The following is a 15,355-nucleotide window of genomic DNA, read 5'->3' on the forward strand; positions in this document are numbered from 1 at the left end:
GTGCTCGGAACGGCTCTTTGGGCATAGTCATCATCTGGTAAATGTTAGCTGCTTTTTTACTCTGCTTTTGATGATATTATTATATCCTTCATTTCAAATGACAGGAACACAGTCTGTAGCTCGTTATATTGCTGGCAGTGTTATGAGTTTCTAGAGCCTTATAAATCCCATATGCGTATAAAAGTAGAAAAGATAATATAAGTAAACGTATAAATCATTGCTAGATTAATTAAAATGCTTCCGGTGCCATAAAAACAGCTCCTTCTAGTTCCCACGTATAAGGGCTCTAAGGAGTAGATTGTATATGACTCCAGCCCTTCCATTTCTGCAGAAATTCAAGGCTGAACCCTAAGGTGAAGGGTCAAAAGTCCTTAAATCACAACGACCGTGTGACCTTCCAGCTAATGCTTCATCTATTTCATATGCTTCCTTTTGAGCTCCAATGGATGCAGTCTTTATAAACGAACAGTGTTCACAATCTAAGACACTTAAAACCCAGGCCGCATTCAACAATATTTGTATAGTTAGATGGGTAAGTATGCTTGTGCGTATATTTTTAAATACATTGACAAAATAAGCTATAGAATAAAAAAGTCATAAACAACACTTAACAATCGGAAAATTTATTATAAACATGAATAATAAAAGATAAGTAAAAATAAACCTAATCTAGGGGGGATTCTTACCAGTTAATATAATAAGAAAAATATACACTGCTACGATGCAGCCTTTCCACATATTTATAGTCGAAGGCATGTTTCAGTAAAGCACCTACAATCACAGGGAAATCCTTTGTCCTGATTGCAATCCCAAACAAACAAACATATACCCATCTATTTCCTCGTTGTATGTCAAGAAATCTAACAACTTAAAACAAGGCTAAGCTTTTAAATGCATCTTTTAATAAGTAATGTTTGACATTTGAGTTGTTTATTTACTAACCACTACTAATTTAAAAATTACGATTCGCAGAGCTGGGCTGACACCATGAATGATGCATAGACATGCTTTGACTAAAGAGGTTCAGCATGTATTAGCTGAGGATACCATTTAACCAACACAGCCTTGCTAATTCATCTTCATTTGAAACACGTGGAAAACCTGAAAGGCCGTTCCATGTGAACAGGAAAACAGATCATTAATAGCTGGGAAGGAGGAATTAAGTCTCAGTTTTGTTAATCCATCAAAACAATAAAGAATACTGTTCCAGAAGTAATTCTATAAGTGTTTTTAATATTTTGAAGTTGTTTACTTGATAAAACTAGACAGAATTCCTAGAACTGTGTCTCCTACAAATACAACTTGTCAATTAAAAAGGACTTTTTGGAACTCCTATTTATACCTACCCTTAGACATCAACCATGCAAACATATTCTCCCTTACCAAGATCCATTTCCCCCCTGCAAATTTAAACAATGTGAACTTGTCCAAAAGTTTCCAGCAGCACCTGGCTCCTCAAATCAATTGTGTGTGGCACACGGTCAGTATAAATCCACACAACTCAACGGCAAGGCACGGGTATCACATTACACAAAATCCCCACTAGAATGACTAAAACGTCGTGTTTGTGTAATGTTAAAACAATGTATTATTGCACATATAAATATATGTAGCTAAGTTAAAAATAAGGAGTGAATCTATTTAAAATAAGGTAAATAAAGAGATGGCAATAATGGTAGAATCGTTTCTGCTTCAAGTATTAGTGCTCAGAAAGGTATTTGGATGCCAGCCATTAAAAATATTACCCTTTGAGGAAAGCTCAAAGGTAATTGGACACAGATGTGCAATTATGTGGCTATCTATGTCTTGAAATAACGGTACAGTGAGGCGCTGAGGGCAGGAAGAGGGGCTCCTGCTGCCAGGGACAGGTCTGCACATCGACCCGGGAACTGAAGCTCCAGCATGTGCATTCTCTCAAAGGCACAGGAACAAATCCGTTAGTCCCAGGGCTGAATTTATTCATAGCATCTGGAGTTTAAGAAGCACAATTCAGGGACTACGAATTGGGTCTTACCTTTGTCTTCAATTTTTGAATCTCAGCTTCTGTGACTGCATGTTTGATTTGCAACTGAAATTGAAGAGAGAGAAAATCTGGACTGAGACAGGGTATCTATGTTTGCAAAGCCCGAAGAGCCAGAAGAATAACTTACTACACAGCAGAGTACTGCACTGCAGGGGGTTGTAAATTAAAGTGCCTAGTGCGGGCACAAGGACTCACAGGGTGCAAACTAATTAAACGCAGGGTTTATGGTCCACGCTGCCCAACACCACATTCGGTTCCCAATTTAATTGTTCAAGGATCAAAGAGCAAAAAAAACCCCAAAAAACCACCCCGTATTTCCTAGCCCTCTTTGCAGCTCTTCCTTGTTGACTTGAGGTCAGGACACCCCACAGGAGATGGGTTTCTCGCGGTGTTGCCCATTGAACTGCTCAAGCAGAAGCAGCAGGCGCGCGGGAGAGTCGATTCCAAAGGCGGAGGGCAGGCGGCGCTCTGGCTCCGTGAGTCAGTCACTCGCTGCTGCGCTCGCACAGCCCAGGCGGCCACGGGGTGGGGGTGGCCAGAATGACGCCGTCTCCACGGCGAGACTTGCGGTTTTTCGAGTTTTCAAAGGAGGAAAGATACAGATCTAGATGTCCTTCCTTTTTCAGTCCTACAAAACATCTATTCCCCAGCAGACCCAGACCCGAAAATCGAGCCGCAGTTAAACTGCTGGAGAGGGCGTTTGTTTGGCTTCTGCCCGTCCCCGCTCCGTTTCCCCAGGGGAAGCAGAAACATTGTCCTGGAGGGATTGATGCTGTTTGCTGCGGGTTTCAGCATCCCTTCGGCGATTCCGACTCGTGGGGTGGGGTCGGCCAGGCCACACGGGGCCTCGGAAGCTGATCTCCAGCTCCGTCTTCCGAGAAGCCTCTGGGTGGGTCGGAACTCAGCACCCACTGTGCTCGCGGTAAGCGCTTTGCCGCTGTACCACCACGGGCTGCTAAGAGGAACCAGTTAGGAGTCACAGTCTCTTATCTAAACCCCTTAGGGCCCGAAATCCTTGGAATCTAGGATTCTACATGTTTCAGAAGATCCATCTAGAAACTGCAACCCACCTACAGACAGCAGGGTCTGTGGAGGTTCCCTGTGGTCCAACACGTACTACAGAGTCCTGCTGGGTGAGATTCCTAAAGACTACAAACAGTATCCATCAGCTTGGGGCAGGCATATTTACCATCAATGCATTTGCCCCCAACTTACCAAAAAAGTCTGTTTCAGAGACTTTGGGCTCCAACCAGCTTAAGGTTAAGAGGTTTTTTTTTTTTTACCACCCAAAGCAATTGGATCCCCTGACACCACTGAGAGGAGGCTAGTCAGCAACAGGGTCCGCTAGGTGGGCTCTGGAGACCAAATACCTCTGCAGACCTCAACTCTTTGTGTTTTGTAACCTGCATTTCCTTGGCATTTACTCGGTTGGTGGGAATACAGTGGAAAGGGCGGAAAAGGGCGAAAAACAACCATGAGAAGGTTGACTGCATACCCTGAGATGCCGACTACAAATGGTCCAGTCCCTGAGGGGGCCTGTTTGGAGCTGTCAGCCCCGCCAGGCTCCAGGAAGCACAGTTTGCAGCACAGACACAGGTCTGCTACAGCACTGGGCTCACAGAGGTCGCCTTGACATTGTGGTGGATTTGACTCTGCCCCACTCATGCCCCTGACCTTGCATTCCTATTTCTGAATCTGGTGGCTCCTGCAGTCTTGCTGCTGTGCATACTGTGCCTGACACTGGCTGCTTCCTGGGAGCATCGGAAAGGAAGGATCCTCCAGTGCCGAAGTCTCATCTCTGGGGCGAGGCCCCGGGAGCTAGATCTGGCTCTCTTTGTTCCTTGCCCTGGTGGTGGGCCCTGTGTGACAGCCTGGGACTGCCCATAGAAACCGGTTGCGTGTCTTTCTCTAGCAGAGTGGCCAATAGGGAAGTGCCAACAATTGTACCTGGGCCCCTCCTGGCAGCATAATTCTAATAAACTTGCATTGACCAGAGGGTCACAACACCAGTGAACCGGATAAGCAGCGTAGCACGAGCTTTCTCAGTAAGTGCATTAGAGGAGCCGATGAGAAAATCCCGAAAATCACAGCCACTCCCTCCCGCTCAGTGCAGGGGTTCAAGCTCACGGGGAGGTGTGATCTAGAAGCATGGCGCCTCACACAACACTAGGGGAACTCCACCCAACACGCTGGAATGCCTTTGGAATTCATTCCTTAGTTTATCCGCACAAAACTGAGCGTATAGGGCATTCTCTTCACCTCTCTGTTGAGAAATTCCATTACTCAAACTCGGAACTATGGATGGCTGCCGCTGGCCTCTGAGTATATTCTCACTCTGCATGCAAAACGGAGCTCCCTCGGCTGCTGCGGCGATTCATGAGCTTAGAAAGGACACCACCAAACGCACTGCCGCTCGCTCCATCAATTCTGAATTTTGGTGGCCCTAGACAGGGTGTACAAGACTCCAAAATCCTAATAGGGGAAGATAGCCTCATCTCTCTCCCTCAATTCAACAGGTGGTTTTGAGCCATTGACCTTGTGGTTAGCAACCCAATGCTAATCTCACAGTGAGAGAGAGCTCCTTCAGAAGCACAACTCTTGTTATTCACTCAATATTTACTGAATGACACGCTATGCCAGGTACTGTGTGAGTCCCTGAGGCCACGTGAATGAATATAACGTAAGACTCTCTCCAGGAGATACATTACAGGGAAATTAAAGTGCCACCCCTTGGAAGTTGATGAGCTGATTGATGACTTAATTATCATAATCTGTAATTCCTACAACCAGGTCCCATGAGTTTGGGCTTTGGCCAAAGGTCAAACCTATGGTTTACCATAGGTAAGCTCTGGTGATGTCCTTGACCTTCCAGGCAGACAGCTTTAACGTGCCCGAGAGGTCCCCATTTCATGAGGAAGACAACTCTTTCAAAGATGTGAAGAGACTTGATAAAAGATGCGTAGTTGGTAAAGGGCTGAAGAGTTTTCTAATTCTAGAGCAGGTCTCTGCACATGCTTAATGACTTTATGTCAGGGATCAATAACCTTTCCAAGGTAAAAGTCCATGGGTCCACACATTTATCCCTGGAGAATGATCAGGTTGACTGACTGCAGGGCAAGAGGCTACCAGAATTGGCTGATAGAAACAGCATGAAACACTTGTTGGAACCTGTAGGCTACAGAGTCTAGATCAGAGGAAGACTTGAGATGAGATGGCAGAAAAAGAAAGGTGAAGAATTTCAGGTTGGTCTCATTTGACTTACAAGACTGGTCTCTTTCCTCTCTTCCGTCACCTGTAACGTGGAGGCCATGGAAACCCACCCCAGGATCACACAAATATCCTTTGCTCACAGAGGAGAGTCGCTCTCATTGAACATTCTGCAGGTGGACTTGCTGTTTAAATTTTGTCTCTTTCAAAAAGACCAATACAAAAAAATGTGTATTCACATCACTGACTCAATATACTCTAAATATAACTATGCTAGAAATAGAAACATAGTGAGATTGAACTTTTGCCTTTTCCCTACGCTGTGAAAACAGGAAAAGCCTTTTTTTCTTTAAAAAGTGAAAAATATTATCTTTGCAGGAAAGACTTGAGACTTCTAGTATTAGCAATTTTACAATCAGATAAGAATAGCATCCTTTGTCCATACAAGGGCAAAATAATAACTGCAGTTTACATAGAGCTTCATAAATTAGCTCCAGCCTAGACATCAAAGACGTTTAAAATGATCTTTGCGATTATTTTATGGAAGTGTGCCTTAGCCTGCTCCACAAAAGCAAGGATCATTGTTGGTTTGCCTTCATTTTGGCAGGTTACATAATAGTCGGTTGACATTAGGGGTTTTGCTTTTCTATCTGCCCAGGGAAAAGGAAGTCTAGGTCCAGAAATTATTATAAAACTGTTTAATTAGGATAAAAAAAACCCCCATGAGGATCAAAATTTCAGCATTGGCTTTTGACTTTTCCTTTACAATATCTGATACCAACTCAAAACAATGAGTTTGTGCTACAACATTTAGAGGAAAACAAATTGTGAATCAAAATGATAAGCCAAGGAAAGCCTCTCTCCTGTGTCATGATAATAGAATGTCATTCTGAGATGCATATGTTAATGTAAACTACACCTCCAGTGAATACTTAAAGCCACTGTGGTAGTTATATAATCTGTTGTCAAGTTGACAGGATTCTAGCGAAGGGGTGGAGTGTAGTCTGTTAATCGGGCTATAGCCAATGAAGCCTCTACGTGGGCATGGTCTTCCCCTGAGAATTCTGGGAATTCCTGTATTTCCTCCGTGGAGGCAGGAGACTCTCTCTTTTGGCTCACTCCCTTGGAGACTCTCTACTGACACGGCTGACTTCCTGTGAGACATCCCTAAGCAGAAGCCGCATGGACCTACCCTGATGTAGCCCCAGGAACTGGGGGAGCCACATGGAGACCCCTGCGAGTGCTCAGATGCTTTTACCACCACTGACTTCCCACCCACTGGCCTGTGATCTTCCTGCCTTCAGCATCATTCTATGTGTTTCGTGAGTCTGAAGAGTACTTCCTAGATTGTAACCGGACATATGGACTACTATCGGATTTATGGATTTTACCAGGACTGGGCTGGGATGTTTTCTCAAGATCTAATTGCTCTTATATATAAACCTCTTTCTTATACACATATGTGTGTGTCTACGAATTCGTTTCTCTAGTTCATCCAGACTAACACAACTACTTATAGAAATAAGGATAAGTGAGGAAATCTTCAGAATTTAAAAATTAGAAAATTTTGATGTGAAAGTACAAATAGCTGAAATTGTCTTAAGCATAAAATATAACAATTTGTTGACTACATTACCATAAACCTAAGTGTAAGCACAATCACTTATAAAAAATCTGGCAACAAAAATTTAAAACAATTCTATCTAGAATCTAAGATAGTAACTAAAATTTTCTACATGGAACTTCAGTGGGTATTGTTTTGTATTTTTTTAAATTAGGAAATAGAGACTAGTCTTTAAAATACAGAAGATAATTCTTAGTAAAAATGAATGAACATAAGACAAAGTATAAAATTAAATGATAGTAGTTATATCTTGAGCATTTATAATAATAATTTTAAGTTGGCTCAAATATAATACTTGGAAAATTAAAATAAAACAAATTGCTTCAATTAGGTTTATGTTAAAAGTAAGTACCATACTTAAATACCAGTTGTTGATTAAGTAACTATAAACAAAATTAACAGCCAGAGATTAATGTCAGACAAAGTACACTTAGAGGTAACAATCTTTAAGTCATAATATTTTACATGCTTACAATATAACAATAAAACAGAAAACAAAAAGCTGTGATATATAAACCATAGCAATGAGATATGATTTTACTACTTGGATCTTAGTTTACCAGCCAAACAGGGATCACTATGTGGGAACACAGAAAGACTAAAACACATGTCACTTTATTCACAAATATCCATATTGATCAAGAATAGAGTCACCACCTTCAAAAAAAATGAAGGATGAAGACCACATTAACTGACCATGATATAATAAAACATTCAATTAATTTAAATGCTGAGATCAGAAACTAGTTCCACAGTTATTCAAATCAAAGAGAAAACAAAAAGAAGTGGAAAACTGAATAGTGTACCCGATTAACAAGTGGAATGCACACTGAAATCAAAAGATGCAGCCAAAAGCACAATTAGAGACAAATTCATAACCTTAATTGCTTTGATGCTTACGTAATGAGGTATGGTGATTAAATATTTATCACTTAAGTTAGAGCAATCAGACATTCTTAAAACATAGCGTTTTTCAGGTGTATTTGAAAAATGGAGTCTGAAGCAGGATAATGGAAAATGGGAAACTGGGGATAGCAATCTAACCACGTTTTCATCACTCCGCGTGGACTGGGTAAGCCTGAATCTGCAGTGAAATTAGGAACTGTCTATTCCACCACACTGAACGCAGCTCAAGCCTCCTGGTCACTAAGTTCATGTTTAGGGTCAGACAGGTGGAATGTCTGGTGCTGTGTGGCAGGAAAACAGGTACACAGGGTCACTGTGACTTTATATCAGGGCAGCACCAGAATGGAGAGAAAAAAGTAGAGATGAACTAGAATGAATCTTTTGTCAAATTAAACCTATATATCTCAAAATCCAATGCCATCTTTTCAATGCCTACTCACAATGGCCCTAGAGGGCAGAGTAGAACGCCCCAGAGTTCCCAGGACTGTAAGTGTTCCTGGGAGTAGAAGCCCCATCTCCTGTGGAGCAGCTGGTGGTTTCAAACTGCCGGCCTGGCGCTTAGTAGCCCAAGTCATAATCACTATGCCACTTTAATTAAAACAAAAGAGAGGGGGGAGGGAAGATAGGCGAGAGTATTCTATGTTCTATGATTATTACTTTGCTAGATGGAAAAGGCAAAGTAATTTGCATGCTTTGTATAATTGATAGGAAACAGTAACCCAGGTATTAGAATTAAAATTTGTAACATGTACACAGTATATGAAGTTTTGGCATATCTAATGAACATTAGGTAAAAAAGGAAATAAGCAAGAGGAAAACTTGGAAAGTATATATTAGGAAATCTGATGGCAGATGTTAAGTTTTCATATGAAAGCTATTTATGTAAATGTAAATGGACTAAATTCACCAATTAACTGACAAACATGTTAATGTAAAAGTAATATTCAGAAATAGGCTGACTGAAGAAACACCCTTGGACAAAATGACTTAGAGTAGCTGAAGAGTGGGGGAAAGAGATGCTATGAAGTCAATATAAAGTAAAATAAAATCGTTGTTCAATTTTTCCTACCAGAAAAATAAATTTGGGGGCAAGAATGCATGAAACGGCATGGGGCTAGTCTACTAAATCAGGAAGTCCTAACTCTTCCTGTAATGTACAGTTAACAATATTCCCAACCACATAAAGCTCCAAAGAAGAAATGAAAGAATTATAACTGATGATTATCAACAAAAGCTTGTCAGAATTTAGGTAGAGGAAATAAAGTCTAAGTCGTGTTATAAAAGAAAATTGTGGGTATTTGTAATATGAATCTAATTGACATATATGAAAAATATAAACTTCACTTCCAAACACAGAAAATATATTACTTTGGCATACACAAGGAATATTAGAGCAAAATTGTTAAATAAATTGAGTTACAAAAGAAGTCTCAAAAATTCTGAACAGCAGGATTTCACATGCAATACTTTCTCACTAGCAATAAGTTAGAAGCCAATTTTTTTAAATAGCGAAAGAGTTTTTCACAGGTCTATAAAGTAAAAAATACACTACTAAATAATTCTTAGGCTAGGAGGAAATCTAGAGAAATAACTACTAAATGTTCACGGTGCTCTACAAGCATAAAGTGTGACATAACTAAAACAATATCAGAAAAAAGATTGAAGCCTTAATATGCTTATCAGAATATGAATTATTAAAAAAACAAAATTATCTGGAAAAGATAAAATATCCACATAAAGGAAAGAATATGAAACAATAATTCTAAATATTAATATTCTTTAAATTACATGATAAAACATGAGATAATAAATTTGAAAACCTAGATGAAATATATGAATTTTTAATAAATACAAAATATCAAAATTTTCCCGAGGAGAAATCAAATACTTGAATGAAGTAATAACTATTATAAAAGGTATTTAAAATGCACCTCTACTCAGGTACCAGGCCAGATAGTTTTCTAGGGGAGTAATAAGAAACTTAGGAGGAATAAAAATTTCTATCTTACGCAAGTCATTAGATTTCTCTTCCACAAGTAATTTCTGGAAGTCGCTAAATTCTATTGAAACTAATATAAACTATGGAGCAGATTCAAGTCCTCCAGTCTAGCCAGACTTTCTACAAAATATAGCTGAATGCTTATCTGACTAATAGAGTATGTCAGACACATTTTAGAGAGGGTCAGAATAAGACTTGAATTAAACGCATCTCATAAACTTGGATTAAAGAAGCCATGGGATAAAAATGCCAGCTTTCTAAAAATTAAGTTACTAGTTTAAAGTCCCAGATAATGTCAACATGGAAGAGTTGTACTGCAGGCTCTTGCCAACGACAGCAACCTCGTGGCTACCACTATTTGCCAAAGTTGAACTGAGAGTTGCAACAATCAGGAGAAGATCTTTAAGACCAAGCAGTCTATCCACTGTTTCAGACAATCTCTAGCTCTGGGTCAAATCAGAGCCACAGAGTAATAGAGAGATGGATTCCATTCTTCTCCCCAACTTAGTCACTTCTTAGATAATACATTTTTTGGTATTTCTAATTTGCTCTTTGGTTTGATCCGGCCTGTTAATATAAAAAGTCTTTTTGCGAAATTGCTGCAAAATAGGTACTGCTATACCTACTCTAAGGGAATTCTAAGCTGTGGAATCATTCTATGATAGTGTATTCTATTGACCTACTTATGGTACATCAAACTTAGAATATTTAAATGTAAGAAAAATATAAATTATAAATACAATGATAAATTATAAATCTGTCATTTTCAAAGCTGTTATTCATGTATAAGGGAATTCCCTCCTCGTGCCCCCGGCTAAACCCCCTCTGCCAATGGTCAAGTCAATAACTGGCTTGACCACACAGAGTAAGTAGTTTTCAAGCCTCAGTGTTTTAGGCTAATTTAGGAGAAGTTATAAATAAGGAGGATGAGTTTATTTGCAAGCAACAAAGGAAATTTCCCTAAACTAGACACTCCTTGGAGTTCAGTTCATCACAGTTTATGCTTTACATGTTGGAAGAGAAAAAAAAAAGCATTTGTGTCATAAGTTATACTTGCTGACTCCTCCGACCTCAACACTGAATTGACCAGTTTCCCATGCTTGGCTTTGACCAACAGGAGGCCCTGGCAGAAAGAGGGCAGGGCGGGCAGCTATGACTTACTTGCTGCGCCCAGGGTGCAGTACTTTGCAATGGCTCCATTCTCTTCAAGGAGCAGATGTGGGGACAAAAGATACTACTGCACCCTCTCCGTCCATGAAGCTAAAGGACAGCAACAGTTTTACACCACTGACTGGTAGGGTCCAAGTCACCACACCTTGTCAGTTCTCTTAAGCCTGTTAAAAGTCCCCTTACTAATTTATCTTTAGTGATTCCCTTTGGATATCCCATTTGATTCCAACTTGGATTCTTTTTTTTGAGGAAAATATTTTTTAAGAGCCTTTTTAGAAAAACACACTCCTTTAGAGGAAAGTTTATCACTAGGTAGCAGAACTTGGGCAAAAATTTGGATCTATAGATTACCTAGACTTTCACAGAAGCTGCAGACTGAAGTCAAACCTTGAAATCAAGGGCCAGGCACGTTGTAAGCTGCCACTATGATAAATAACAGGCATTTGAATAAAAGATTGGGGAATGGCATCTCCTTACACTGTGCCTGGAAGTTTAATGAGATTCGAGGCAATGTGAAATTAAAAAGCTTTCTTTTGAAGACTGACTAGTCTTACTATATTATTCAAAACAAAAACATATACTTAATGAAGTGGCCAGCAATAGAGCAATGCTTTTCAGATCAACAACTTACCTCTTTGAACTTGTGACTGAGCTTGCTTGTGTCCAGGTCTGATGGAGAAAACACATCCTCAGTCTCAGGGAGCTCAAAGACTTCAATGGCCATGTCACTGCCAGGAAGGGCTGGCCCTACCTCATCCTCCTCTTCATCTGTGGCATATTCCCCGGTCTGAAAGGAAGGGGATTTCAGAAAGCCTGCTGTCCTTCCCCCAGGAGGTGATAGGTTATTTTAAAATATTTCATAAAAGATCACAGATGTCACTATCCAGTAAAAGAGTAAGTAGGTGGTTAAGTCAGTCATGCCGCATGCAACCAACTTTACAAATATGTTAGTGCAAATACCCAAAGTGACCCAGACAAACACAAGTGCACTACTAACAACATTGATTAATAGCGTTGACAGTATCTCTATGACAGCAAAAGACTTGCTTTGCTCCCAACATATTTTGTAGTTGTTCTAAATTAAATTTTGTTGCTTAGGGCAATAAGTAATTCCTTTTAACTTCAACCTATTGTTTGAGTAAGCCTCTGAATGTTGGGAGTAGGGAAGAAAGAAGATGAGATCAAAGACTGAGTTGGAAGAGGCCTTAAAAAGGTTTAATAAAGGAATTCTTCTAGCTTTAGCGTCAATCGACTTTTGTTTGGTTGGTCTTCATTTTAACTATTAGGTGATTAAGTGGGAACCTGAAGGAAGAACTGAAGATGTATACAGGAAGCCCACGTGCAATAGGCTTTTTCCGGCATAGTACTTGATAAATCGGAGTACTTTGGGAATGTTTAAAAAGAAAAAGTATTTCACATAAAAGTCTAGAGAACTTTTTCTTGAGAAGTTGAAGATCAGGCAATATGGGGTCATTGCTACATGCTGACAATTGGCCAGAGTCAATCTCCTCTCAGCTGGGCCATGCACTTTCTAACACAACACAACCGCACTAACTTGAGTTTACTCAGTCTCCCTACTTTGCAATACCTGCGGGCCCCCGTAGGTATCTGAGTGCATGACCCCTGGAGCAAATGCTGCTCCTCAAAACGGACGTCTTTAACATGAGCAGAAAACAGCTCCCCTTATGGCGGCACCAAGCGGTGAGACTACGCTTGTTTGAAATCTGTAAGGGTGTAATTTTAGGACAGAAGATAGATTTGCTCTGTTGAGGTAGTGTTCACTGTGTTTAGGTAGTACTTGACCTTTATATAAAACATGGACAGGAATTCATATTGCCTTTTGAGAAACATGCATAATAATCTATGAAAAGAATGCTGTTATATTTGATTAAGTAGGCTTGACATTTGATTAATTAACATTTTTTCTTCTTCTTCCTCTGCTTTTAATTCTGCACTATATTTGGAACCGCACCTATTTCTCACACGTAGTTACATTGCCATGTACGCTTCCCTTTCTTAAGTAAAATGATTCTAGATTCCTTAGAAGTTTCATTCTCCTCCTCCATCCCGGTCTTTGTGATTTCCCGCATTTATCTCCACGTTCCTCCGATCAGTTGTGGAGTCCCAGTCTCGACACACGTTCGAGTCAGGAGGGTGGGGCCCGTGGACCACGATGAACAAGCTGCCCCAGCACCTTAGCCATCCTTCCACCCCTCTGAAGACCATGACTACGGCGGTCATGTTTTAGAAGAACAAGCTCAGGTTTTTCATGAACAGTATTACTTTTACACATTAGTTACATATCAGAAGCTTCCCCCCCCCAAAAAAATCAGAACTTTGATTGACAGGAAAGAGATCTGAGATCTCTTGATCACCTTGATCTCTGATGACTCAACATTTACAATCCTAGGACTCTTCCAAATCCAGTCTGAAAACATCTGAACAAAAGTGACCATTCCGAGTGCTTGTGGAATCGGAAAGGGAAGACAGCAGAAGAGGGGCAGTGAGTGACTCCGGACAGTTTCTGCTGGTTGGTCCGGCAGAACCCAAGAGAACTTAGAAGGACTACACGGTCAGATTTAGTACCCTGCTCTGTGGTATTCAATAGATTGGTTTTACGCATATTAATATATTTAATAGCTATCACTAATATGTGTGTACATAATCAACAGGTAGTTTGTAAATCCCTGTAATCTTAATAGTCTTCATCTTAATAATCCCAGCTGAGTTAATAAGTGGAGAACCTCAAGATGCCTTGATCACACTATGGCTTAGAGGTATAAAGCTGTGCTCATTTTTAATTGGAAATTAGAACTAATAGCCAAGCCATACTTCTATTATGAAGGCTTCCATATTGATATAATATTAACTTCTACATCAGCAATTGGGTAACTGCCTTGAGTAACACAGTAACATCACAAGCTAAACTTAAAGTGTGACTAAGCCATAACAATGAGGCATATTTTAAGCACAGGGCATAAAATGACCTATTTGATTGCCCTGTGCCAGCTTCAAAATAAGATATGTGTTCCCTCTACCTGGTGAGGGAGGTAATGCAAGGTGGCTCCAAAGGTCTGTGGAAAAGACAATGAAAAGATTATGAAAATTTTTCCATGACCCTTTGGAAGCCCCCTCCTATGTCTCTAAGACAGTACCTAGCAAGTAACAAGGCTTCAAAAAATATTTTAAAAGAATCGTTCAAAGAATGCCAATTGCAATTAGTTGGTCATGTCTAGAACTTCCTATGGAGATATCAAGAGTATGAGCAGCAAAGGTATTTGTAAGAAAGCACTATTCTCATATATACATATATTTTATTCCTTTGTGGTGAATAATAAGATTCAGGATTACACAATACACACACTTCCTACTTCCTGGTACAGTTTCAAGGAACGCCAGTGGTACAGTCAGGTAAACATTGGGTTGCCAACCACAAGGTCAAGGCTTCAAAACAAGGTGCTCGATGAAGACCGGCGAGGCCACCTGCTCCCATAAATAGCAATGGCCTTGGAAACGCTGTGCAGGGTCGCAATGAGTCAGAACTGGCAGTTGAGAGGTTAGTATAATTTTGGCTCTGTCATCCAATTTAATTATCAAAATTATCCTCCCATAAGTAAGTTATGAAGAATACTTCAAGCTTCTTTTACTTTTGACTTGGCTAGTCTCTTCTCTTTCCCAATCGCTGATAAAATAACCTCTCTTCATTAACACATTTTCTACTTCCAGTTAGTCTTATGCGCATACTGTGCCTTTACTGCTGTGATGCTCTCTCTCTTGTCGTTTTCTGGATACAGTGCTTTCTGGCATCACTACTGGCCTAAGTACACTTTAGACTAAAAGCTCCATTAATTACAGCCTCTCATAAACATCAGGAAATCAGAATTACTATCGTACTCTTTCCTGAAAATAACAACTATTTTTATGGTGACTCTGAAGTAAAATAAATGATATGATTGGACTGAATCTGGCATCTATAGAGGAATATAGACAATGTTGTACATACACAAACACGGCCAAACCCGGAAATCTGAAACCCTGTGTGTAGTAATTACAGAATGTCATGTCAACTTGCACATATATAAAAGTATAGGCATAGAGTTTAGCCTGTCAATCAGGTCACAGCCTGATGGTGACTACTTCTGGGCATGACTTCATAAGGAGGGACCTGGAACCCTCCCCCTCTCTCTGCCTTCCCCTTCCTTCTGGCTGCCATTGGACCCATAGGACTTTGTGCCCACCACTCTGTGGTATTCCTGCATTCTGTATCATTGCGTGTGGCTTCATGAACCTGAAGAGGGACTTATGGACTAGTATCTGACTTATGGACTTGAGGACTGGGCTGAGATGTTTTCCTGATAGACTTCTTGATAAAAAGCCCTTTCTTACACCTATATGAGTGTCCCTGAATTTGTTTCTCTAGTCAACC

The 15,355-nt window shown here is 40.2% G+C and overlaps 1 protein-coding gene across 1 annotated transcript in view; it reads right to left on the reverse strand.

The window, feature by feature from the left end:
• PPP1R9A (protein phosphatase 1 regulatory subunit 9A) overlaps nucleotides 1–15,355 on the reverse strand; it is a 320,104-nt gene that overhangs the window by 55,913 nt on the left and 248,836 nt on the right. Inside the window, 2 exon segments of the mRNA XM_075558394.1 lie at nucleotides 2,015–2,068; nucleotides 11,561–11,716. Of these exon segments, the coding sequence (XP_075414509.1) occupies nucleotides 2,015–2,068; nucleotides 11,561–11,716 (210 nt within the window).

This window comes from Tenrec ecaudatus, chromosome 9, assembly GCF_050624435.1.
Source record: "Tenrec ecaudatus isolate mTenEca1 chromosome 9, mTenEca1.hap1, whole genome shotgun sequence".
In the NCBI taxonomy this organism is placed as follows: domain Eukaryota; kingdom Metazoa; phylum Chordata; class Mammalia; order Afrosoricida; family Tenrecidae; genus Tenrec; species Tenrec ecaudatus.